The following is a 27758-nucleotide window of genomic DNA, read 5'->3' as shown; positions in this document are numbered from 1 at the left end:
CGGCGCTGGCCGACTGCCCTCGAACGGCGCGCCGCAAAGCAACCAGGGAAAGCAGGGCTGAGACCCTGAACGCGGGACAGCGCGGCAATAGCACCAGCTGCAGAGCAGCAGGCGCCATCATGGCCCTGGCCTGCTCAGCACGATGACGCATCTCGTCCCCGGAACAAAACAAGAAGGGGCGCGCGCCTCGGGGTACTTTTTCCGCAGGCGCACTGCCCTGACCGACGAGTTCTCGCGTCCGCCAGGCCAGCACCCGGATGCGCCTGGCGGGAGCGCAACGCCAATCGATCAGATCAAGGGGTAAAATCGCCAAAATACCCTCTGGCCGAATCTCTTGACTCGACCAAAGGCTCGGGGGCTACTGTCGAGTACCATGATTAGGGTCACCTTAATCAGGGGACTAAAATCACCCTAAAAACACAAATCACAGAGCATATGTGCTCTTCTGAGCCCCGATATTGACACTCGCCTCAATCAACTCCCCCTCTAGCAGAGACTTGGGGGCTTCCCTCCCTCTCTCGCCTCGCTTGTACCCCTATTACAGGCACCCCCGGTGCAAGACAGTACAGTGCTCTCGCACACCCCTTTGCTGGACGTACAGCCCCACGGCCGGAACCAGAATAAACCCATGCGTTACTGTGTTGCCTCTTGCATCAACATCTGGAACAAGAAACACACAACATCATCACTGGTTGGGTCCGGACCGCCGGGTAAGACACCGACAAAGAGTATCCCAGAATGGACTACCAAGAGGCAGGATCATTCATATGTGAGAATGTGAGATGCTGTAAGCAGAAACTAAGCACTATGAAATAAATTGATACATGAGAAACATGTGGGGTAACAACCATTATAATATATCGTACTATAAATTTATTGGATCAATGCATTGTTCTGTAAACACCTTATACAATCGACGAATGGGAGGCCAACAATATCCTATATCAACCTATCCTCTCTTCTATTGCAATTTGCAACTCCTATTTGTGACAGCCCAATACCTCACATTAAATACCTAATAGTAACCAGCGGCCTCGACAAAATAATCCTCTAATCTCACTCCTCAGCTCTGCTTATGTTTTTATTTGTCAGGGCTGAAAAGCACTGAATGGGTATAAGAATTGCTGAATGCCCCCACAGCACCACTACCGCCACCAAGAACATCAATCAACTAAACTATTTGCCGTCAAGCTTGTGTTGGTAATTCCTATTCAAAAGCTCAAGGAGAAGAACGGCAGCAGAGTCCTTAGCCTTCTTCACACTCGGCATTGGCTCTCCAATGCACTCGTCAGTCCATCCACGGTCAGATGTATTCACCCTTACTGCATAAACAAATCTTTTGGCATGGGCAGGGCCGCCCTCATTTACGCACCTGTATTGTGGCATTGGCCACTGCCTTCTCAGGCAGATGTCGTTCAGGGTCTGCCTAGTGAACATCTGAGAACCATTTTTCTTCTCACCATCATTTTCGGTATCTTTCTTTGCTTCCTTCTCCTTCAAGACAACAAGCGCATTTCTCGCTGCCAACTTTTGTGCCATCTTCTTCTGCGGATTTTGAGCTACACCAATCTGAATACCATCAACAAAGACTTCAACGGTAGCTACATTGCCTGCACGGGATGCTTTGTATTCTAATCCTTCAGCTTGCTGCTGGCAGCGCTCTTGGAGCTCCCTAACAGGATGCATTGGAAGGGTGTCCGGCGTTACCATTGGATCAAGTAAAGGCTGAAAAACCTGGCATTAACGGTTTTAACATAAGGAAACTTAGTATTTCCACATGAGGATGGACACACCTTTATTTCAAAGATACAGAGACTAATTACCTTCCAGACTATTGAGGTATCATACCCACTATCCAGGAATATTGCGCCAGCAATAGACTCAAAAATGTCTCCAAGAACCTTAGGAGCCTTACAATCCCCAAGCCCGAAAGAATTGAAACCTGGTTTTGAAAGCTCCTCCTGGACGTCCTTTACGAACTCTCGAATCTTCAGAGGATAGAGATAAATAGTCAGCAATGCTTCCAAAATGCAGCAAGAATTTCAACACAACCTACTCCAGTCCAACCATTACATCATATAGACAAGGAAGGTCACTGCTGAACAAATAGTGGACTACCTGTGTCTCCAATGCAGACGATCCATGGCGAAGATGTACATGCAGCTTATGCTTAACTGCAACCCTTGCAAAGTTTTCATTATTAACAGCTGCAGCTCTCAAGTCAGTCAAGCGGCCAGGAGGTAGGTCAGTATAAGTGAAAAATAAGTGTTTTGTAATTAGATGATCCAACACAGCATCCCCAACAAATTCCAAGCGCTGGTAACAGGAAACACCAGATGACGGCCTTGATGCATGTGTGATAGCCTCAACAAGTAAGTCTTTATTCTGAAACTTGATACCAAGTGCACCTTCTAATGTGTCAAAATCGATGCTTTTCATTATGGTCTCAGGTATGATATATGGCTTTGAAGTAGGGATCTCCTGGGGATCCAACTCTGCATGGATCCCGATCCATCTCATCAGGTGGTTTGCAGCAATTTTCCCTCCTGCTACATAGTAGACGCCAATAAGTGCTTCCACAACATCTGCTAATGTTTTGCTAGAGAGAACACGATAGCAGCTAGAATCTCCCTCAATTTCACCATCTTCTTGCATGCTATCTGCGTAGTCCTCATAAGAGTCCTTTTGTAATTCACGGCGAGGACTAGATTCTTCAAAGATGGATGGTTCAGAATCTCTTGTTTCTTCATCAAATACAGGCAACACTCCCGGAGCTGCCCATCTTGATGGAGCAAATCGATCAGCTTGGATATAAGTTTGGAGGCTTTTATTCAGAGCGTATTGGTACAGAATCATGTTGCTAACCATCTGCTGCCGCATCCTAGTGAGCTGCCCCTCGTGCTTTTGAGGATATTTTAGGAAAAGGAATCTACTTACAACCCATTTCAAGTATGCATCACCCAGCAGCTCTGCTCTTTCATAACAGAATGTCTCCTGGCATGATGCAGCAGTCAAGGCTTCTAATATCTGCCATGAGCCAAAAACACACACACACAAAAAAAGAGCCGTTAATCGATGTGCACGATCTCTCTTTTATTTGAGAATATAATTTAGCCCTTGCACGATGAATCGAGGTGAATAAGAACACGTTTATGCTCCTTTTGCAACCAAAAGCACAATCTTTTGTAAAGGTTACACCCTTAAATTTGCTATGCTGATTGTCATGTCCAAAACAGCCATGATGCACCAAGGCTAGGAGCCATAATCAAGGCATAGAGGTGTATTATACACTCACTTGGATATCATGTAGTCTTAGCATCTCAATAAAGGTGGTGTATTGCAGAAGGATAAATTTTATTACAGAAAGGATAAATTTTAAGTGTATCACTACAAGTAAATTCTAGTAATAGGGGATACTAGAAAGCTTCCCCTAGAAAATGTAGGCTTAAGGGCTCCAGGTGTACCTTATTTGCAGGAACCGGATAACCAATTATGTCCTTCAGTTGAATTGCAAGAAGCATGCTCTCCACCCTTCTCATTATCGAGGGTAACCTCTGAGCTCCACGAATAAGTGATCCAGGAAGAGGATGCACAAGGCACAATTCGGGTGGTAAATATACATAGTATGTTTTGTCAAGGTTCTCTGAGAACTCTCCATTGTTAGCTGCAAAACAATAGTAGCATACAGCCCATTATACAAGAATGGTCTCACTTGTAACTGTGTTAAGAACTAAGTTAGTATTTCTTTAATCTTTATTAAGTTATAATCTAAGGTTTAAGGCTGAAATAATATAAATGAAATCTCATAAAAAAGAAATGCATAGCTTTACCTTCAGAATGCTCAAATCTAGGAGAAAGTAGATTCTTGCAATACGAAACACCACGTGCCCGTATAAGAGGCTGTTTCTTATAAATTAACTCCACGCCATACCTGAGAACAAAAACTCCTAGGGTCACAATATTGCTGGAAGCTATTTTGCCAGAAAAGGGAAAGCAAAAACAATCAGAACTAAAAGGGTACTCTGCTTGTATTCAGCTTCAAAACGTTATCTTACTTCTGCTTGTAGTAATCAGCATACGAGCTGTACTCCAATGAACCAAGGTAACCCTCTTTCCTAGGGAATGAATTTTCTGCGTTCATGTTGTAGCAAATACTGTCCACATAGAACCTCTTTCCTGAGTGGGCAGCAGTTACAACCATTCCAGCAAGATCTTTAGCATCCCAGCATGAATCTGCCATGAACAACTTGCCTTGGTTTTGATAATCATTAAAATGCCCCCTATCACGAGCAGGAACTAATCCAGATGCTTTGACAACATCAAAATCAGCAATGGCACCTCTAATACCATAAGTAGGATGGACCTTCTGTCCAAAAGCAGATCCATTGCGCAATTTCCCGAACCCATATTCCCTCCTATCTCCGCCAAGAGTCCTTTCATTAGTGCCCAGATAGACATCTGGGCGTGCCCTCTGAAGAGGATTGTTCCAGGCATCAGAGTTCACAATGCTGTTAACTAAGGTCCAATCTATCTCTCTTAAAGCATCCATACATTTCTCAGCCCCGACAGGAACAAAGAGGTATGCTTTTGCTGGATCCCAAGGTGTTGTTAAGGGATCAACATCAACATCAAGTACAATGCTCATAAGCCTAACATGAAAGCTCTTCAGCAGGACCAGCTGGTATCACAGGAATAGAAATTAGCTACATTAACATAAATTATGGAAATGAAAGATGACGCTTCACATTTGCCAAGCAAACCAACCTGACTTTCTGTAATTTCAATTGGTCCACGGAATACGAGAGATGCCTTTGTTATCATCGTCCTAGCAACAAAGAGATCCATCGTCGTCGATAAAACCTAAAATTCAAAACATTATACTCTAGAACATTGTTTTCTCAAATCGTTTAACATTACCAGATAACAAATTTACCTCTGCATCCAGCTCATTGCCGAAAATAAGAGCAAAATTTGAAAGTTGTGTAACAAAAGGGTCCTTTGAAGTCCCAATGTTCACACAGTTTACAGAATACATATATAACTTAATAAACTGCGAGCTTTGGCAACCATCTCTTCCAGATAAAATCCACTCTCCCTGTGATAAATAAAATACAGTGAAATGAGACTGCAAGAAAGTAACTAGAATAATAAACCAAAAGTAGTACTGGAGCTTGCAATGTGCCACAAAGACCAATTCCAAGTTCAAACTCAGAGATAATGAGTGAGAAAGCAAATGCTCACCTGCAGAATTTCAGCAACCCCTTCAGGATAGAATTCTCTATGGCGTGCTGTTCCAGGGAGTGGGTCGCCTTCATCATTTTGTTCCGCCTTCTCTCTTTCCTCACTTCCTCTATCAGGCAAAAGCATATCTGTGAAGGCACCCATTTCATGTAGCTTCTTACAAGCAGCTAAACAAACCGCCTGCACAAAAACAGTCAGGCATGATTCAAACTTATGGACAAAATATAGGTTAAAAAACTGAATAATAATTTGTTCCAATGGAACTGCCATTACCTGTTGTGCCAGACGTATTGAACTGCATATAGGGCCTTCAAGCTTCTCAAATGGAGCATTACAAGGGAGCTGAAGCTTGCAAGAATATTCTGTTGAACCCTCTGGCTTCTCATGCTTCTGCATAATAAATTCCGGACGAAGAATCGAGTATCTGGAAGTAGGAAACTAAGGATGAGCCTGCAATTTGAAAAATCAATTGAGCAAGTATACTAAACAAATTAGAAGTCTGTACCTGTCACTTGGCAGCTGTGAGCAGTAAAAATGTATGAGTCCAACTGCAGAGTTCAAACTGACAACAGCACCTGTGGATTCAACCTGATACATAGAACCAGGTGATGTATCAACAGGGCTTAACATAGAAGTACCATCAAGATGGCTGAGATCAGTTCTCTCAATAGCTTCTTTTCTCAATGTCTCCTCACTACTCCGAGCATGTTTCAAGAATGCTTCGTGTGACAAATTTCCCCTAGAACAATCAATTAAGTTCATGGATTTAAACACAGCATATTTTAGTTGCACCAAAATTTGGGTGACACAAGTACCTTTCAAGCATCAATATGTAGTCAGATCCAGGCTTTCTAGCACGACCCCGAGACTGTATGTAAGCCAAAACAGTCTTTGCAAGGTCAAAGCGAATGACAACATTGCACTGTCGAATATCAAGTCCTTCCTCTGCAACACTAGTTGCAACTAGTAGAGTAACCTACAAACCGATGACAAAGTGGTTTTGATATCCGGACAAGTACAAAATATGAGGCGTACAAAGTAGCTTCAATATATGCCCCTAAAATAGAGCTGCATATGCATAGCACACTGTTACACCTAATTAATATTCAAACTATAACAGAATGGTACTAGGAAAGAAAAATACGCATGTGAATTATGTTATGAGTAGAAACATACATGGAATCATGAAATTTCACAAATATATTTGAAAATTATGAATAGAAACATACACGGCCATCACGAAATTTTGCAATTGTATCCTGCATTTGGCATGACCGCATCTCTTGGTTATTGTTATGACCTATCAAACTTGCACATCGTATAAAGCCTAAGGATGGAAGCTCGGCAAAAACCTACAATGTCAAGAAAGGGAAACAAATCAGAGAATTCATAAAAATGGTTCAGAAGTACTTGATCTTAGAACGAGGGAGAACATAGTCTTCACCTTAGGGAGGACTAATGCTGTAACCACTCGCTCTACAAATATGATAGCACGAAAATCCTCAGTGTGCTGATACTTGAGAAGTATTTTGATCAAAGCCTGCACCCTAGGAGTAACTTTCCCATCAGCCACCGCAGCACCAATAACTTCATCTACATGTTCACCTACAGAAACAGCTGGTGGAAAATAACATCATTAAAAAGTGAACCTGAGACATCCTCGAGTATGATAAAGGATAAAAAACAATAAGCAAAATAGGTGCTGATGATAGAATGAAGAAATAAGGGGAGTTCATAAGGAAAAGGTTAAAAAGAAAATGATGAGCAGAGAACACATTCTGCAAGAAAAAGAAAAACTATTAATACCATGACTGTCAGGTAGCTCCCCCTCCTCAAGTTCATTTGGCATGTGGTTTTCAGCATTAGGCATTTTAACATCATTATTCTCACTTTTCATTGCAGCCCCTTCAGTCAACTGGCAGTGTAACAAATCAACAACCTTTTTCAAATATGACTCTTGAAACTTAACATCAACCTGATAGTTTGCCCTCTCATCATTCTGTAGTGCTGTTAAAAATGACTGTGCAACCTGAAATTACACAGAAAGAGCAGTTAGAAACACATGGCAGTTAGCACTAGACTAGTGCACTGTTAAATGTGACGCCAGTACCTTGTAAGCACACCATTGTCCTAGTTCACCCAAAGCATAATTTATAGCTCTCAACTTCTGAATTAAATTAGCTGCACCATCACTTTCTGTACGCTCAGAAACACCATAGACAAGGCGCAGCTCATCTCTAGAGCCAGCATCCCTAGCCCCCATGAACTGCCATTTAGTTCTCTTAGAACTAGAAAGTGCAGCTTCTTCAACTGTGGCCTCCATTTGTTTGATCTGTTCATGGAAAGACAAAAGAGTGGCTGCTTTGTCATAGTGGACAATGACTTCCGATGGCATGGGAACATGTTTCTCAAGCTCTTTCCGGTCTTTGATTGTAGATACTATGCAATCCAGTTTACTCTCGAGATTCCGTATCTTGATAGCACAATCTTCTTGGCTAGTCACTCCTATCCAAATAGTAGTACTAAGAAGCATCAGAAAAACATACATATAATGGAAGGCAAAGGCGTAGTTAAACAAAATATGTGACAGGAAATGCCAAAGAAAATATACATTAATACATGGAACAGCAAGGATACTCTGAGCGGACAGCATAGCCATACCCTTTAAGTTGACAGGTGAAGCAGTCATACCAAACACAACTGGCCTCTTGTCCTTTGGAGTGGTGTGATAAAATTCTGACATGACTAGAGAATATGGGTGCTTTTTCACTGCATGATGGCACTCATCTAAAATCAGAAGATGTATGGCATCCATTTTAATAATACTGTGCCTAAGGATGTTCAACAAAATCTGAGCTGTCATAACAAGTACCTGCGCGAGACATGTATAAGTAACAGAAATAACATTGCATTGAAATGATAGCATGAAAAGGACAAACAGGTGATTTACTTGTTGTACGATAGTCGATACAAGTGACACATCTTATCATATAAAGTGGAAGTAACAGGTGAAACGACAGCTAAAAAACCGTATCATGGTCATTAACTAAGTAGTAAGGATTTGTTTTCTCTCTATAGATCCACTAGCTAATTGAGAGAAAAGACAAAAAGCTACTCATACACCTGTGAATTTAGCCAATCCACTATGATTATAATGACGAGGATCTGTCTTGATCGATAATAATTAGAAGCAGTAGCTTCTTATCCCAAGTCTATAGTCTTATTCTAAGTTTTTTTATCACTTACCAGCTCCAACAAGCCAAACATGTTAGAACAAGCTAGTGCAAGAAAGAAAAACGAATTAGTTGGGATACAAATAAGTTAAACATATTGCATTCCAGGACCATTAGAATTCCTGTTAGATGCAACAAAATAACATAATACACCTCTCGACACACAAGAGGTGCCATCACGTTCCTGATAAAAATAAAATAAAATTCAACACTATTTTTTTATTCTAATTGTTAGTCCTACAGGGCTACAGAAAGATACCTCTTGCTCTGGAAAAAAATGCCAGCTCCTCACTGTTACAGACTTGGATTAACAGGGGTGGAGGAGGACATCACCAGCACCCTTGCGGCCGGCAGTCCTGAAGAGGGTGGCGGCTAGGGCAGGGATCACTGTTACAGACTTGGATTAACGGGGGTGGAGGAGGACATTACCAGCACCCTTGCGGCCGGCAGTCCTGAAAGGGATGGCGGCTAGGGCAGGGAATATGCCCGTGGGATGGGGAGAGAGGTGGCGGCAGATACAGATTGCGATTGTTAAGGGTTTTCTAAATCTTTCATCATTTTACAGGTACTTCTCTATATTTATAGAATAGTTAATATGACCAGGACTAATACGTTGAAACGTTGGACCCAGTCTAATTACATCTACAACCTTCCAAATCTAAATAATGTCCTAAAATTAATAACTTACCAACGAAGGTAACTAATGGGTGGAAAATTGCATTAAAGCATGAGCGAATGATGTATGTCGGTACACTCAGACAGGGGTACCCTCTCCCACGGCAACAAGCCCAAAGAGGCGCGAGGTTATCCATAACCTCGCACTAAGCCTCTGGGCAGCTGGGCACAAAAGCCCGGACCTGACAGTTGGGGACAACGACCTCCGGGTCCGCTCCCCACGAGGTGGCAGGTCCGGCGCTGCCACGTGTCCACCTGGACGAAGTGCTCAAGGCCGGCTTCCACGGGTCCAGACTCCCGCGGACAGGTCCCGAACCCCCGTGGGCTGGTCCTGGAACCCCACATGTGGAAGCCGGACCTCCAGGAGGCCTGAGCCTTCGAGCTAGTCAGGGCGCCCGGACCCCGCTCCCCGCTCGGGAAGGGGTCGGGAGCCGCCACGTGTCCCTGTGGGCGCGACCGCTGATCTCCGGGTCTGGTGCCGACACGTGTCCCACAGGCGCAAGCCTTCCGCCGGAAGCCAACCCGCCTGCCGCATTAAATGCGGGCGGAGGAGGCGTGCGCTGTCAGAGCAGGGCATGGGCCGCCCTCTGACGGGTTGGACAGGCACGAATGACAACACGGTAAGCCCGCCAGTTACCGAGGCAGCTCGTAAGTTACCAAGGCAAGCATTAAAGACTCAGCGCCGCGCGCATGGGCGACGAGTCATGATGACCATCTACTGACTGGAGCAACAGTGCATGCTGCTACAGCGGACTGAGTCAGTAGTTCGGCGTTTCATCATGACCTCGACGCGCGGCTGCAAAGGCTAGACTCTACTCCGACAGGACAGCTCAAGACCACGCCTGGTCAGAAGATTCGTACGTTGTAAGATAATATATCGCCGGGTCCACATGTCAGGGCCCCGCTCAGTGTACGTGCTCCCCTTGGTCATATAAAAGGGAGAGCACGCACGGTAGGATGACAGGTTCACACAGACACAAGTTCTCGGGACTTCTTCCAGGTCTCTCTCCTCCTCCACACTCTCGCTCAAGCCCAGGGCTCTAGCAAGCTTTCATACAACACTCTCTAAGCTCTGGCAATACAACTCACAGTGGACGTAGGGTATTACGCTCCGGCGGCCCGAACCACTCTAAATCCTTGTGTGCTTTTCGTGTTCATACGCCTCTAGATCGAGCATTCCTTGGCTGTCCCCAAGCTCATCCTGCACTTAGGATTAGGCGGGTGCAATCCGCCACCCGGCTGGAGAAATACTCCGACAATGTATATTAGGCTTAGGTGTACCCTCAAGTTCAATTGTCAAATGGTTGCCTACATGTACTACCCTATCATAAGTATCAATGCACACACAACAACAAAGCCAAAGTCCCAAGCAAGTTGGGGTATGTTAGAGATGAAACCCAATATGAGATGGGAAAAGAAGGGGGGGATAGTGGTAATGTTATTAGGAGATCTAAGGGTTTGTTCATGGTTCGGCACATGGATTTCTGTACACTTCAATCCAATTATCCAAGGATAATTTTCTGGGTATACTCCACCCTTTCAAATCTGTTTTTCATGCCTCTTCCCATGTCAGGTTTCAGTTTCTAAGCAAATACAACCTTTTCGGGAAAAAAAATTTGTTTTTTTCCTGAGCTTTACTACTATTGATTTCTAACAGTTTTTTGTTTCCTGTAACACACCAGTTTCTAACATGTTTGTCCTTAAGAAATAACCATTCGTAATTCTTTTGTGCATACTACAAATATGAATGGAATAGTTCAGAAATTATAAATACACAAGTCGATTTGATAAAATTATGTATGCCTAAACATTTTCTAGAAATTTGATCACTCAAGTACACTCCTTGCTTCAGGTGACATTTGATCTGAGGCCTCTTTTGTGCGGATCTTTATTATCCACTGCTCTTCTAACTATTAGATTTCGAAAGAATTTCGATCTAAGCAAAAAGAAGTGATTTTAAAAAACAACTCTTTTCTTGCATTTCAAAATTATTACAGACATCAATTAACTGAGCATTTCGATTCTTGGAGCTATCGTGCGATTTTCACACAGTCAGATCTATCTGATATTACCTATGAGTTCTCGTACTATGAAGCAAAGCAGTTGAAAATTATCTCTCTCGTAGCTGGTGTAATTATATCAATACAATCCACATGATTATCGCAGAGAAACCTGCCTTGCAGCTTAAGGAAAAATACAAAAAACCTGAAAACAGCTAGTAGGATTACAGCCACCACATTGATTGAGTGAATACAGAATACTAAGACAGGAAAAGGAGAAAAGAGAAAGAAGTTTATATGAATATTAATATCTGCTGAACTAGAGAACGAGGTGTAGCTCGATTCGTGGCGTTTGCTGGTGAGCACGCTACCCACCAGCATTTGGATCCTGGATTCGCCGCTGGTGTACTCACCAGGGCTGAGTCCCAAACTAAAATCTGCAGCCTCTCTTGCATGAAGCCATAATTGGAATGTGATGTGCCCATCACCTACGAAATCTTGAATGGTTCCGGTGATCAATTCAAGGATGCGGTCTTCTAATACTAAGTATAGTAGGTAGGTCTGGTTGTGTACGTACAGTGTGAGCGCGCGCGTGCGTGTGTGGTTGTCTCCATATATGTTCAGATGCTATGGGTTGAGAGGCGTAAAAAAATATATAAGCTGAACTAGTAGAAGAAAAAAAACTATTCCTGTAAGGTGACATGTACACTACTTCACTCAAATGTATAAAATAATTGTTCCGAGGAAACATATTGTAGTAATGGCTACAGCGATGGAAGGAAAGAAAACTACATCTAGAGCAAGATATTATATTACAACTTAAATAATCTGCGAAGAAACAGTTAGACCTCATTTGAGTGTCTTGACTACAAACCAGATAAATGGTCGAGCTAGTGAACATTATAGTCTCCTAAGTCGAAGCACAGTGGGCTATCAGGCTATGAACTGGTTTGCTCAGAACTTAACCATAAGACATTGTGTTTGGCAATAATTTGGAAATAAAAGAGCGGCAGCACCAAGGAATTTACCTGTTTTGACTCAAACTCACGTTGCCATTTTCTAGAATCCCAGAAATCCTGCCCCATCTCCCCACAGTAGTGCCCAACACAATAGCCAGTCCTCTCGCGTATCACTTCAGCTTGCTGCAATTTGACCAATAGATTATAAATGCATCCAAGAAACTTGCTACAAGAACTTGTAAAGGCTTACTCTTTTAACAGTACCTGATACACTAGAGGCACCTTAGGCACCAAGAAAACAGCAAGCATCTTTTTATTCTCCTTGCGCATTTTGTTGCAGATAGTTTTGATGAGCAGAACAGCTATGAGAGTCTTCCCAGCACCAGTCTCAAGGAAGGCAATCGTGTTCCTGCTCTTTGCTTGCTCAAGCACCTCGAGCTGGTACTGCCTCGCCTGCTCCTCAGTGACAGGCTTCTCCTTCTGCGAGGCTACCGTCAGATCCGCCTCCACCTTACTCTCCGCAGGGCTTCCATCCTGCGTCCTGGCACGCTTTCCTTGGCGGTCCACCTCAGCCTCCCACATGCCATGGCGGAACACCATCTTGCCACCGCGGTCACGCTCCCAGAAACCCCGAGCCTCGCGTCGGTGATGATCATGGGTGTGATGACCGTCGCGGTCGCGTTTACGAGGCCTCTCGTGCTCCCGCCTTCCACGCCGGTCCTCCCAACCGCGAGAGGGAGGTGGCGGCGGCGGCACCGGCCGCCGGCGCCAGTCTTGGCGGGGTCCCCCGGCACCAGACGCAGTGAGACGCTGGCGCTTCCCGTCCCTGCAATCCCCGCCTCCATTGGGCGTGGTGACCGGGGACTCCCTCCTGGGCTCCTTCCTCGCCTCGACGCCGTGGGCCCTCTGCGCCGCGTCCACCACCTCCACTGCATTGTGGGCCACGGTCGCGACCGCCTCCTGCAACTGCGGCTGCGGCGGAGCCGCGGGCGCAGGCGCAGGCGCAGGAGGCGGCGGCGGCGGGGGAGCGGGGGCGGTCTCGGCGTTGATGCTCTCGAGTATCCGGTCGATCTCGGCGACGAATCCGTCGTCGGCGCCGCAGTCCATGGCAGGTATGAGGCCCGGGTCGAAGTCGGCGGACGCGGCGAAGTCGATGCCGCAGAGCAGCGAGGCGCCGTCCTCGCAGGCGTCGTACCAGTAGGCCGCCGACGCGTGCTCGCCGGCGGCGGCGTCGGCGCCTCCTCCCGCCATCTCAAGCAGCAGCTGCAGCAAGAGCAGTGACACCGACAGTTACAGACGAGGAGTCCGGCGGTAATCGAGCAGCAGCAGGGGCATGAGAGCAGAGAGCAATCAGAATCAGAATGCGAGAGGCGGAGACGAATGTCGCTACTACTTGTGGGCGTCGCGGCGGCGGGAGAGAGAGTGGAAGAGAAAGAGGCGGAGACGAATGTCGCTACTACTTGTGGGCGTCGCGGCGGCGGGAGAGAGAGTGGAAGAGAAAGAGGCGGTGATAAACCGTACGAATCACGCAAGCGCGAGGCGATGCGCGCTGGGGAGGGGGAGGGGAGGGAGTGGAGTGGAAAGGGGATGGCGATGCTGGGTTCCGATTCCGATATGGGGGTGGCGGAGGGGAGGGGAGGGCTCGATTCGATTCGATTCGATTTGATTCGACGGTGTATCAACGCTACTCTTTCTCTTCACTCTCTCTCTCTAGCTCTCTCTCTCTCTCTCCCTTCACGTCCCTCGTGTGCTCTCTCTCTCCCAGCTCTGACTCTGATTGAGAGGGGGAGGCGCGCGCGCCCCCAGCAAGCCGAGGGAGAGACTCGACCCGACGAAGCAGATGGAGGGGGGAGGGGAAGAAGACCAGAAGAGGAAGGCGGAGGCTGCAGACGGGACCGACCCACCCGGTTAATCCCTCCCCTGGGAGCAGTCGCTCGCCCACTGACGTGCGGGCCACGGGTGTGGCGCGGTGGACCGGGCCTAGTAGGGGCGCATGGGCGGGGCCTGCTGCGCCTAGCAGAGTAGGCGCGTGCGGTACGGGCCCAACTGCCCTTGGACTGGCGCGTTGTTACCTGTCGTGCGGGAATGACCTGCCGGGCCCAGCAACGGCGCGGGCCCACAGGCGGTGCCCAGTGCCGAGTGGGAACGACCGAGGCCTGTTTGTTTTTCACGGTAGTGAGTACTATGAATATTTGATCGCTAATTATAGTATTAAATAAAGCTAATTTATAAAACCAACTCTAAAACCCTATGCTAGAAATCTTAAAAAATCTAATGAGATCTTTGATCATTTGATTAGAGGATGATTACTATAGCATCACTATGGCCAATCATTAATTAATTACTATCATTAAATTCGTCGCGAAAAATTATATTCATTTTTAAAAAAATTTTAAGAATAAATTTTATTTAATATTATATGTATGCGAGATTTTTTATCTCAATTTGCGTGCACTAGAGCCCGACTCGTAGTCGTCTGGGGTGCGGCTCCACTTCACTGGACTGGACTGGACAGGCACGGCCGGAGTGGGCGGCTTCGTACGGCGGGCCGATGTCAGTGCCCGTCCGTAGCCGCGACGAGGCGGCAGCAGTTATAGGGGGTTGTTTGGTTCCAGAGATTTTTTTAAGTCTCTGGGAATTTTTAGTATTTAAAAGTATTAAATAAATATTAATTATAAAATTAATTGTAGAACCCTGGGGCTAAACTGCGAGACGAATCTAATGAGGTATCTTAATCTATAATTAGCGAATGGTTACTGTAGCATCACTGTAGCAGATTATGAATTAATTAGGCTCATTAGATTCGTCTCGCGAAAAAGCACTCAGCTGTCAAAAAAACATTTATAAACAGATTTTATTTAATACTATAAAATAGTAAGATTCTTTTTGATGTGATAGGGATTTTTGAAAAAAGTCCTGGAGCCAAACAACACCTATTGATGATCAATTATCCTCCGTCGTCCATCCGGGGGTTTTGTTAGCAGAGCCTGTTGCGGTTGGATTGGGTTAATACGCTGCCGAGCCTGAAAGCCTGAAAAATTGGAGTATGGATTCAATGGTGCTCTGGCAGTAGATAAGAGCAGAGCGGTTTACTTTGCAGCGATTTTGGAGCTATGCACTTCAAGTTTCAAACATCTCTCTCATAGTAGTCTGCGCACATGAAAATCTTCAGGCAAAGTGCTAACTTGAGCTGCTTTCTAGTAATAAAAAATATTTTTTCAGTGGCTACTCACAATCTATTTGGTATGACTCCAACTCTATCAGGAGGGGTTTTGGGTGGAGTGTTTGATATGAAACAAATGCCAGAGCACATGAGGTGAGGACAGTAATCAAAAGCTGTCACTTTCTCTAGAAGAGAATCTGCCCCCTTTCCTTTCCTTTCCTTGTAATTTTTTGTTTTCTAACCCTTTTCGCAAAAGTTTTTCACATATAAGCTCTTTTTTGTAATGAATAGTAGAAATGGACCCTGGGATTGGCGTCGCCGAGCTAATACGTCTCGGCGCCATTGTATGCGGCGCCGAGATGCCACGCCCGCATGCCGAGCTGGCGCTGACGTGGCCCAGGGTTGGCGCCGTAGATCTCCGCGCCGAGCTCGGCGCCAAGATCTACGGCGCCGAGATCTACGGCACCGAGCTCCTGCCACTCTCTGCTTTCTCGCGCCACGAGCTCCTGTCACAATTTGCAGAGATGCAAGAACGGGCGAGTCACTGACAAGGAACAAGCTAGCGATAACGTCATGACAATCTGTGGAGAGGAGTTATGGAGCTCATTGGATATCACTTGCTTTCCATTTGATAAAAGATTGTAGCTTTCTTTTTCCTATTAGAACAGAAAGGTCCTGCACTGTGATTATTTGTGTCTGTATGTGTCTTTTGGTTGATGATTTAAATTCATTGATCAAGTTCCTGTAAACTGTGAGAATGGCATGCAAATATACTGACATTTCAAGTGTGTTTTCTCACTTATTTTGGATGCCATACCTACCTGATGATTAATACTAAGTTGTTACTTCAAAAAAATAATACTAAGTTGATCTTGCAATAGTATAGAAGAAAAGCTGGTATCCTAGTTTCTGTAGCGAGGCTCTACCAGAGCTTGCGGCCAGAGTTGTTTGAGCGAATCAATAATCAATCGAGCAGATCATGACACCAAGCACGTGGCGGAGCATATGGCCGAGCACCATTATTTATGGATTTATGGAGGCACGCCACGAAGCACGCCACGAGAAAAGCAGAGGCGTTATGGCAGGAGCTCGGTGTCGTAGATCTTGAAGGTGGGTCAAGCGAGCAAATGCCACTGTACTAGTGTGCCAGTCGCCAGATATTTATGCCCCCCCCCCCCCCCCCCCCCCCCTCCAACAGGATCGATCATCTGCCCGGGAATCCTGCTGTAGCACCAGCTCGGAAGTGGCCTTGTGCGGTTGTGTCATTGTGGCATGAGGATTCAGATCAGCCTGAGCAATCAAGTGAAATCTTCTCTTTTGCAGATAGAGTAATTGGTTTCGTGTTAATCCTCTGACGCCTTCAATCAACAAAAAAAAGGGCCCTAGGCTGGTGAATTCAACCGGTTGTTGAGTGATACTGAAGTTCTGTCACGCAATCCTAAGATTTTTTTAACCCATGGTACTCCATGGTAATGATAGGTTACTTAGGCCAATTTTAGTGGAGGGTCATAAGAGTGTCATGAATATTAAATTTGCTAACATATACCAATAGTATGAGAAAAGAGAAAAAAAAAGTGTCATAAAATATGAGAGGAGTATCATCACCATGATACTCTACTGACACGGTTTTTAAAATTTCAGTCTAAATAACTGTGTCGATGACACTCTTACTAAGACTAACCTTATTTTCTGCAGAAAGAAACCACCTTGTTTATGCCAGCAAATAATGACAGCTTGCAGCTCAATTCCAGACAACATCCAACTCGAAGTCAGCACAGCTATTGCAAGTTTACAGCACTAGCATCCTTCTCCTTCCTGCTCAGTGGCACAAGAGAACATCCGGTCTAAACCCAAATCAAAAGGGAAAAAAATAAGAGCCTGGCAAAATGTCAACGACAAAAGAAAAAACCGGATCCAGGCCGAGCGCCCTCCCTTTTTGACGGCCCAAGCATCTCCTCGCCTTCCACCCATTTCCAAAGAACAAAAAGGTTAACAGCTGCAGCCTGCACACGAGCGCGACTCCCCGCACCGCACCCGGGCCGCTACGCCCACCAGCCGAGGCCTCCTCACACCACACCACCGCCCAAAGTTTCGTGGGTGGCAGCGTTGCCGCAACGCACTCGATACTCGGCCATGTTTGGTTAGTCTCTTAATTTTTTTTTTCAAAAAAGACAAATGTATGCATGTAGTAATAAACAAAATTTATTTACGAAATCTTTTCACGGATAGGTGTAATTTTTCGAGATGAATCTAATAAGCCAAGTTTCACCACGATTGAGTGATGCTACAGTAACCGCCACTAATCATCCTCTAATCATGCGTTCAAAGAACTTATTAACTACAGCACGTGCTACAGTATCATAATTGTGAATATTATTTTGTAATTAGACTTCATTTACTATCTCTAATTAGTAGTTAAAGAAGAAAAAAAATCATAAAAACTTTTTCACCCCTGACCAAATCGTGTCAGCAGCGTACCCGATCCGCGGAGGCAACAGCTTGCACCACACGAAACCGACCCGTAGAAGACTCCGCGTGAAAAGCTTCGAAGCTGCGCCCGTGCCCCACGCCCAGGCCCACGCCGACGCCTCCACGGGCCCGGCCCGGCATCGGCTAAGCTAAGTAGACCAGATATTTATCCCTCTCAACACGCTGACTACCTGGTCCCGCAGAGTTCAGGTCCTACTCGTCAGTGCGCCTGCTGCTGGTAATCGAGGTGGTTTTGCGCGGAGATATCTGGAAAACGATCTATGCAGGGTCGCTGACGTGTGGGACCGGAGGGGATAACTCGAAGACAAATTCACCGCCTCAAATCTCCGGGACCGACGGGGGCGCCACCACGCGGGCCCGCACTCTCCCTCTCTAATCTAATCAAACTGAACGGAACCCCCAAAACACTCGCCGGCGACGATGGCAGCGCCTGCGAGGTCGGGGGAGGCGATGGAGAAGGTGGAGGTGGGGGACTACAGACTGCAGAGTTTGGTGGGGAAGGGCTCGTACGCCGAGGTGTTCCGCGCCGTGCACCGGGTCACCGGCGCGCGCGTCGCGGTGAAGGCGATCGACCGCCGGCGACTCGACAAGCGCGTCCACGACGGGATCCTCAAGGAGAGGGAGATCCTCAAGAGCATCGATCACCCCAACATCCTCCGCCTCCTCGACACCATCGACGTACGCTATCCCCCTCGAAACCCCCGCGATCGAACTGAGTAGCACGGTTAACGGTTTGACGCGACTGAGCTTTCGCTGCAGACGGCGGATGTGATGTACTTGGTTCTGGAGTACTGCGATGGAGGCGACCTCGATAAGTTTTTGCTCAAGCACGGCCGGCTGCCGGTGGCCACCGCCAAGGACTTTATGCGGCAGCTCGGTATGGCCGCCGTAATCTGGATTCCACTTTTTTAGAGGAAAAAAAAAATCTGGGCCTTATTTGACGTTACTCTGTTGTTTTGGATGCGTAGCGGAAGGGCTGAAGATGCTGAGGCAGAGGAACATCGTCCATAGGGACCTCAAGCCACAGGTATTGCCTAAGGACATTTTAATTTGGTCACTTTTGGTTGGTTTGGGCGTGATTTACCCCCATGATCCTAGTGTTCATTAGATTTTTTTACCGATTACCCTGATTGGTACCTGGGATGTTTATTTTTGTGTACAAAGTGCCAAACTAAGGCTTACTCCTGTGACGTTGTGGAGTTGAGGACGTTTATTGTCGCTGCTTGTGCAAGTTCCATAAATAGCAACTAACGTCACTTAAAATGTGTTAGTCCCAATTAATTTCAGTTCCATCACTTGTCAAACCACACATAGGTCTGTTCTGTTCAGTCATGCTTGCATTTGATGTCCAATCAACATACGCTGAATGAAAGTACAGAATTCCTCACTGTAATTTTTCATGTGTTCATTTGTTTTCACGATACATTATTTACTCCAGACTTATCAATATGTGAAATTGGCAGAACCTTCTCCTATCAACCAATGGTGATGCCATTATATTGAAAATCGGCGACTTTGGGTTTGCCAAGTGAGGATCTTCTCCCCAATCGCTGCTTATATTTTGTTTAAATTAAAAGACAATTTCCCCCTTCTTGCGCTGAATGGTTTGATTTCATAAAAAAAAAGCTGTTATCATTTCCAGTTCACAATTATATTTTTATCTCAACATATTTGCTTCTGAATATTGTATTTACTCCAAGCTTGTTGTCAGTAGCAATGTGTAATGAAATGTTTGGAATGGTTTCAGGCATGAAAATTTAGCTGCCACAATATGTGGTTCACCATATTATATGGCCCCAGAAATTTGGCAAGGGAAGGACTATGATGCAAAGGTTAGCTCATTAACTTTCATTAAATTCGTGGATTTTGGATAACCAAGCAATTAACACTGCTTTAAAAAGCTTTGCAGTCAGACTTGTGGAGTGTTGGGGTCATTCTTTTTCAGCTAGTCACTGGGAAGTTGCCATATGGTGGGATTACCTGTTTCCAGGTTTGCTACTCTTAATATTTGAGTAATTAGATGTTCTTATATGTATGACCACAATACTTGTATCCGCCAAAACTAATTGTTGCTCATTGTTTTCTGAACACAGCTGCACCAAAACATCCTGGCTTCTGATGAACTTAACTTCCCTTCAGAAATTGATATATGTCCTGATTGCATTGACTTGTGCAGAAGACTCTTGCACTGTGATCCAAGTGAGTCTGCTGTTGCACTTTACTTTTTGCTTGTGCGAAGGAGGCGCATGTTAACTGATTTATCCTATGTAGCAGTTTTAGTTGGTCATTTCTTGTTATATGTACAAGTCATTTGTTAGCGTTGAACAATTGGTTTTACCGATTGGATAATCAGGTTAAAATATGCTTTTGGTTTTGCAGGGAAGAGAATAAGTTTTGACGAATTCTTCAATCATAAGTTTTTGGCAACAACAAGGTCAACCCTTTACTCTGGTGGTAGTGTTCATCCATATGCAATGTTCACTAGTTTGTTTTCGATGAAGATGCTGCAGGTTTAGCTTAGCAATACCCTGCTGCCTCAGTGCTGCGGTGTGTGCGTACATAATTTCACATCAATGCTGAAATGGTAGCCCTAACAAATATAGTATTCCCCATTAGTGATGCGGTGTGTGCGTACATAATTTCATTGATGAACTCAAATGGTAGTGGAGAGAACTAGTAGGGGGAAAAATACAACAGGTGCTCATAAATAGTGCATATGATACATGTATGCACTCAGTTATCTTTTTTTCTTCTGTTCTTGTGTCCACAAATGAATTTTACCTAAGAATTATGATGGTGCACTGCATCATATTTAGTTCATCATTGATGTTTGTTTTCAATTATTTGTAGAATACTGCATTTTATAATTTTGTAATGGGCTTATAACTCGCATATGCAAGAGTTCTGTAGTCTTTCCGAGCTTTTGCAACCAGCAGTTTTTCCACTATTTTTTCTCCCTGTTTGGAGTAGTTTCGGTTTTATCATGTCATATTTCCTCATGCTTTAAAGCTTGCAGTGCATATACTTCTATAAATGAGAATACTGCTCATTTGTGCAACAATCCTGCAGTTTTTTCTAGATTTCTCTGTACCTTTGGAATAGTTTTGTTTTATTGTGTTACATTTGCTTCTGTGATCAAGCTTGCTGCTTATGCCATTTCAGTAAATGTGAGCCTATCCATGAGTCCCATCATGCTGTTGATTTAAGGGATACATGCCAGAAAATCACCTCTTCTGTTGTCCTAAAAATGAAACCTGAAAGCCTGGAATCAAAAAAATCGAAAGGTACATCAGGCTATATCTTTGAATCACACAGCGTGTATTCTTCTTAGGTGCTAACTTTGTATGTATATGTTTATAGTGTTTGATTCATGGGAGTGGATCGAACGAGAATATGTGCTCGTTCCGGTAAACTGTACTTCCATGGATTCACTCGAGAAGTTGACAAAGGATGATACAGGTATACGAAATTCCGGCTATGATAGGTCCACTGGCAAAAGTTCTGTTCAGAATCAAAACAGAGACTTTAGCCGAGTTATTGGTGTACAAAACCATGGATGCACTCCAGTGCCTGCTTCCCATGAGTCAGTCAATGCGGAAGATAGACAAGGGAAGCCACCTGATTGTTTTGCAAGGCTTCATATTCTGAATCAATATGTTCTTGTTCTTATGGAACTTGCTCGGGAAAAGGTACTACTACTGCCATACTGGAAAATTACGCTGTGATCCAAAACATGATATTCATCTTCATTCTGGCTCATTGTGTGTGTGTGTGTGTGTGTGTGTGTGTGTGTTTGTGGGCTTGCTTTTGCAATTCAGTCTCAGTAGTTTCTGATGTACTGTATAAGAATGTCAAAGTTGCAGCTTTCCAAAAAGATAATCTTGTTCTTTTCAGTTAATATAATATTCCCTGGCAATAAATACCCTTCAATGTATGTCACTGTCCAACAAGCCATCTCCTCTTTTTCTTGAATTTCCATTACGTGAATTTTTCCTGCAATATTTGTATCAGACCAATAATTCAATGTTGTAATGCTAGTCATTTCCAAATTTCAACATAGCAATAGCCAATACTCTATCGAACAGTCGTAGCAGTTGTATATTTCATTTCACAACTTTGATATGCTAGTCCTTTTCTTACGTGTCTCGTGTCTCCACATTTCTGTGTTATATGCAGCTTTCTAAGGGGTTGTATCTGGAGTCACTGTCAATTGAGCTTCTATTATTAGCTATCTGGAAAGAGGCACTTGATGCGTGTAACTTATTCATGGATGCATCGCATGATGGAAATTTCTCTGAATCTTCTCCAGAACATTTCCTGCCTAAGACTGATGATTCGTCTCTGAATGCGGCGCGAGGATTGGACTTCAGTAGACCAGTTTCTGTTTGTTCGTGGGTTGAAAGTGGGTTCATGAAAGCATATGATCGTGCAGAGAAGATATCACATATATTGCGGAAGAGCTATGGTTAGGAACAATGATATTTTCTTATCGCTATTCAATATTGATTCTTAATCATAATCAACATTGTTTTCCAGATAACACTGAGATGCCAGACGCAATGGATGTCATATTCCAAACTGCTTTAGAATATGGGAAAAGTGGTGCGGTAAGTATCGCTATCTGGGCTTATCTGTTCATTCTGTCGAAACCTGTACAATATGGGTACCTCGGTCTACCATTCCCATGACACATATAAATACATAAAAAATTGAGTATATACACCGAAATCAGGCAAGTTTTTCAAATGAAGTAACACAAATCAATGCTGAAGATATGCCACTGGTGGTTTCATTAGTTACCACTAATTTGAGGCATGTCCTTTTTTTTTCCAATGTAACCATGGCAGGCAATTGCTCGCCTAAATTTCATTGAAACAGTTAAAGAATGTGAGTAAGGCGCATTCAGTACATTGTGAAATATGAGGAGAGAAAAGCAAGTAAGGCATGTCTTCCTTTGGGGGGGGGGGGGGGGGCTTCTAGTAAGAAATTATCTTCAATAACAGAAATGAGTATACTTGTTTATATTTCCATGAAGAATGCAATGTGTCTTCTACAAAGAACTGAACACGAACCATTACCAGCCAGAGCTTGCTCCTTTATGGAACTCAACCAGTGACAAACCTTGCGACTCCCTGCTTCCTGAAGGCAATTTGCCTTCTTTTTTTATTTAACAGAAGCCGGCTGATAATGCCGGTGTATGTATTAATAGAGAAGAAGTGAAGTACAACATAGCAACAAGACAACACAAATCTGGCAGATTTGCCTTCATTTTCAGTAGAATCCATCAGATACATATGGATCTGCCTTCTAGGAGAAGGGTTGTGTTATTATTAATCACATGAGAACCTGCTTTGGAGTCAAGGGCTGTGTATTTTGTCACTTATCAGTTACAGTCAGTACATTTTATTGACTTTTTACGTAATTCTTTTCAGGCGAATGAAGTTTTGGGATACCGAAGTAAATCGATGGCACTATATTCCAAATCTATCATCTTGCTCACATTCATATTGCAAGAAGCACCTACATTGCCACTAAATCCTCCATTTTCCCCTTCACTGTCAGATCAACAACGCATCCATAGCTACATAGCTAACTTGAAGAACCATCTCTGCAGTGCTCAGGTTGTGGGGCAACAGCACAGAATAGTTCATAACTAATTTATTACGCACTTGGGATGCATATTTGGCTATTTGCACAAGGATTGAAAGACTAATTATCCGGCCTCATGGTTAAGCTTGTGTGCTCCATACTGTTTTTGTCTAGGAGGTGTTCGGTGCATTGGTGACGTTTGATGTCATGAACTTGTATATATAACATTATATATAGCTGCAGAACGCCATGGTCCACCATCAGCCCTTTCTTTTTTTTAGAGAAAAGGCAGACCATCAGCCCTTTCTTTTGTACATACCACTTCTTGAAGCTCTATGGTCGCCCTTACAGCTTTGTGCAAAATGTTGAGGTGACCTAAAACTTGTACATGCTTTGTGCAAAATGTAAATAGAAACTGTTTGAGACCTTTTTATAACCGTCTAGTCTCCTTACAAGTTTTGGAGCTCCGAATGTGTATCTATTCTGCAGCATGTATGATGTGGGTTAGCTATCTGCAAAAGAATTGCATGTTAATTTTTTTTAAAAAAAGAATTGCATGTAAAATAATTCCTTTTGACTTGGGTGTTTATCTTATCGCCCTACCTGTTTTCCAGCTGCCTGCTTTGTCTCGCAATGGTGCCAGCCTCACATGATGGTACGTTGCCAGCAACCCCATTTACATTTACCGCACATCTGAAAGTGCCGCGTCCATGAGCAAGCAAGAATGTTTGTGTTGGGCTTTTGGCGCGAAAAAAAAAAAGGCATGGAAGAGGGGAGGGCACGGGAGAGCCTGGGCAAGTGGTACCACGCTCTAGCATAGCATCTCGACTGCCCTGCTGGGCAAAATGTTCCCTCTCGTGCTAATCCCTTTCAGCTCTTTGTGTTTGTTGCATAGTTCCGCAGCGAAGACGCAATGCGATGCTCGATTGGTCCTCCTCAGCAGGCAGGAGGCCTCTGGCAGATAGGGGATTTTCACCGGACCGGAGCAGGCAGGCAGGCAGGCAGAGGCGGAGCTCAGCCCAATTAAAACTGGGCGGTACCGCTTGGTACTTGGAGGGGCATGCATGGCTGGCTGTATCATGTCACCAGATCCCGCCGGCATGCCAATTATTTCCGGGGCTCCTCTCATTAGCTCACTTGCGCAAGAAGTGTCCTCTCCCTTCCTCTTCCCCTTTGCTACAGGTGGGAGAGGCGAAAGGGAAGCGACGAGTGGTCCTCCCCCGGCAGGGTGGCCGTTCCCTTCTGCCTCCGATGGCCTTCATGGCCTCGGATGCGAGGGAACGAGCGGGCCTTTGCTCGGGGGTGTAGCGTAGGTACCTATAGGTCTAGGTTTGGTCTTCCCGGCTGCGCTTGTAGGGTGGAGACGGCGTGGCCATGGTGGAATAAAGTCCTCCGGTCCTCTCTCTACCTCACCATCGCTCACTCCGGTGCTGGTGATAGGATTGTGAGGTTCGAGTTCGCTGGATTTGGAGACCTAGTTGGAGCTCCAGATCTTGCGGTCTCTTGTACAGGAGTCTTGTGCCGTCTGCTCTGTGCGGTGGCACATAGCAGAAGGATGGCGAGGTGGTGGCTGGTTGCGTGGCGGAGGGGCTGGTGCTCGGTGTTCGCTTGCCAGCAATGGGTACTGGTCCTGGATCAGAGAAGCTTGGGGTGTGTCCCCGGCCGAGGTACCTCCTTGCTCCGTTCATGTTGCGGCTCATTTCAAAGCATGTGTGCGATGGAGCTTCTTCTGGTCTCGGTGTTCTCGGCGTCTGTTACCTGCTCCGGCGGTCATGGCGTCGGCGGAAGACAGCGCTGGAGACGGACGGTGTGTTTGGGAAGCACAAAAGATCTTCAGGGCTTGTCTGCAATTTTCCTTTGTTGCGGGGTCTTTTGTGTAAGATGTTATGGACAGCTGTCCTTCTGTGCCTCTCTGGAAGGTGCTTGTATGGGTCACGTTCTGTACTCTTTTATTATGGTATAATACAAGTGCTTTGTTATAAAAAAAATTATTTCCGGGCCGCCCCATGCGTCCAGTCATGCTCACGCAGCATCATTCATTCAAGACCGTGTTGAGTTGCCTCCCGCAAAATTTTTAAAAAAACATTTTTCTACATTTGAAGTACTAAACATAGACTAATCACAAAAATAATTACAGAACTTATCTGTAAATCACGAGGCGAATCTAATGAGCCTAATTAATTCATCATTAGGGGTTGTTTACTGTAGCATTATTGTATCAATTTAGTGTCTAATTACAGTCTAATTAGGTTCATTAAATTCATCTCGCGATTTACAGGCAGCAGCCGCAATGCGTTTTTTATTTCGTCTAGATTTAAGTCTCCATACAAGTGCCGGATTTTTTTTTGGAATTTTAATTTTTGGAACTAAACACGGCGCCAGTCCAGCCTTTCGACTCCGTGTCTGCATCCGTGGGTCTGGTCTGGATGAGGGCAACGTGACAGCTGACACAAGGCAAGCCAAGGGTATGGTAAAAAAAAAAGAGTTTGACAACAAGTCAAATAATTTAGACCTGTGTGTAAAACATCAAGAATGGCCTGGCACATGCCACAGCGTATGGTGCAGTGCAGGAGCATGGCGTTTCATGCTACAGCTTAGACCTCTCCACCTTCCCATCAGGAGACCCCTGGCCTGGCCTGGCCTTGTGCTATTTCATTGGAAATGGTTGTACGAGTACCTGTGCCTTTGCAGGACTCCTGCTTCGCTTTATACGTCGACGTGTTTCTGACTTCCTAAGCTCGCTCGCACTCGTAATTTATAAACTTGCAATTTTTCAGACGACCAGATGTCTGAACTCTGAACCCATTGGACACAAGATGATTTTATAGTTCAGAGCTTTATCATCAGGCTGCTCATCGAGCGAAGGTCTGTCAGGCTTCACGAAAGGTATCGCGCGAATCCTGCATCGGGGGGCACTAGCCCTCCCTGTGGTAAAAAAAGCTGCAGGAATAGAATAGAAGAGAAGCACAGGCCACAGGTACGGCAGTAGCGTCCGTCGTCCAGGAGCTCAGCGCGCGGTGAAAACATGGGCAAGTGTGCGGCGTGTGGGCGGAGGAAGGAGACGACGGGAAAACGCTGGGCGGAGGAAAAGGGTTGGCTTGGTTGCTTCGGAGAAGATCCAGAGACCAGAAACAGACCAAGATTTGGCTCATCTCGCAATCCCACCAATAATGCGATGCGCGGGCGAGCGATCGATCTGCCCACCGCGCCCCGGCCACCATCTTGTCTTGTGGCTGTGCCCGGGCGGCGAGGGACGGAGCGGGTGGGAATGGGCCGGGATGGCATCACCTCACCTCGCCGCGCCCACTGTACCGACGCGGACGACGGGGCATGGGTGCCACCGCGACGAGACCGTCCATGCACGCATCACGGCCACAGTACTGTAGGAGATCGCTAGCTAGCTGTGTAAACGACTGCGCACGGTACGGTCCTTGACTCCCTGCACTGTCCAGAGAAGGCGTGCGTGGAGTCAGATTATTGCAGCCGGCCGGCCGGTCTCCAACCCCAATGCGCCGGCGCCCTTTTCGTTTCCATTCCGGTGGCGAGCACCCGTCTCTCCAGGTCGCTCGGCATCTCTCGCTCGGCGCTCGCTGTCGCACCCACCAAAAGTCTCCACCCTTCCCGTTTTCTGCTCCCCCCTGAGATCGCTACCTCTCCAAGCCGTACGTGCCATAACACGCGGGATCCGTGCTTGCTGTCGGCTCCATCTGATCATGCCGATTCTTCAGGCGGTTTTCTCAATTCGCACGCACAGGCAGATCGCGGCGGGCGCGGCCAGCGGTGCGGCGAGGGGCCGTGTGGCACTGGCACCGTCTCGTGACGCGTTTGTTTGGCCGCGTGCGTGCATGCAGTTCTGGGCTTGATGGAGCACTGTTCCCGCGCTGCTACAAACACACCAGTGTCGATTTCGTTCCATTCACCATGCGTACGACCAGGTTACAAACAGCTCGCGCCTTGCTTGGTCCATATATAGTTTGGTGGAGTACTGTACACACCGCAGAACCTGCTAGCTAGCTACCACTCTTTTCATTTCAAATTATTGCAGGTCGCCACGCGTTTAGACATAAGTTATGCTTAGATATAACTGGAAATGGAGGGAGTAATATGCAACGGAATGTAAGCACGCATCAGTGGTCTACAGCACGTACTGTGCATATCGCTGTTTTGATGGCCCTCGATGCCACGCATTATGCGTGCAAATGTGACTGTGCAGTGCAGATGCCGCTTGGCCGGCATGCCAAAATACACAAATTCCTACAGGAGTGTGAATGTAATATGATATCTCAGGGCACCACCACCATGCCAAAATGCACAGTGAGGAGACGACAAGCCAACAGCGGACGAGAACGGTCTCTGAAAACTGCTGGGGGGTTTCTGAAGGGAGGAGCTTGCATGATTACTTTATTGC

General features: G+C 45.6%; 2 protein-coding genes across 3 annotated transcripts; one reads left to right on the top strand and one right to left on the bottom strand.

Annotated features, from left to right (window-relative positions):
• Positions 1–836: 836 nt before the first annotated feature.
• Positions 837–13986, bottom strand: LOC120647519 (endoribonuclease Dicer homolog 1). The gene is made up of 20 exons (XM_039924340.1): positions 13502–13986; positions 12373–13371; positions 12178–12291; positions 7903–8113; positions 7352–7746; positions 7048–7270; positions 6686–6858; positions 6471–6593; positions 6057–6217; positions 5747–5980; positions 5515–5665; positions 5242–5421; positions 4934–5095; positions 4765–4860; positions 4056–4678; positions 3831–3931; positions 3465–3664; positions 2119–3027; positions 1824–1988; positions 837–1734 (listed from the first exon to the last, which is right to left on the bottom strand). Exons 2-20 carry the CDS (start codon positions 13357–13359, stop codon positions 1177–1179), a joined length of 5766 nt encoding a protein of 1921 aa, XP_039780274.1. The 5' UTR covers positions 13360–13371; positions 13502–13986; the 3' UTR covers positions 837–1176.
• A 4112-nt stretch (positions 13987–18098) lies between these two features.
• LOC120647518 (serine/threonine-protein kinase ATG1a-like) lies at positions 18099–23821 on the top strand. Of its 2 annotated transcripts, none has more exons than XM_039924339.1 (13): positions 18099–18439; positions 18521–18638; positions 18730–18788; positions 19225–19289; positions 19509–19593; positions 19671–19751; positions 19855–19960; positions 20141–20195; positions 20924–21045; positions 21122–21450; positions 21938–22226; positions 22298–22368; positions 23194–23821. In XM_039924339.1, exons 1-13 carry the CDS (start codon positions 18182–18184, stop codon positions 23416–23418), a joined length of 1863 nt encoding a protein of 620 aa, XP_039780273.1. In that variant the 5' UTR covers positions 18099–18181; the 3' UTR covers positions 23419–23821. The 2 variants fall into 2 exon arrangements, with proteins under 2 accessions (XP_039780273.1, XP_039780272.1); XM_039924338.1 differs by having other exon boundaries at positions 18118–18439; positions 20141–20190; positions 20922–21045.
• The last annotated feature ends 3937 nt before the right edge of the window (positions 23822–27758 follow it).

Source organism: Panicum virgatum, chromosome 9K (genome assembly GCF_016808335.1).
Source record: "Panicum virgatum strain AP13 chromosome 9K, P.virgatum_v5, whole genome shotgun sequence".
Lineage (NCBI taxonomy): Eukaryota > Viridiplantae > Streptophyta > Magnoliopsida > Poales > Poaceae > Panicum > Panicum virgatum.
Note: the sequence above shows the minus strand (reverse complement) of the source record. Positions and strands in the feature narration are given on the sequence as shown.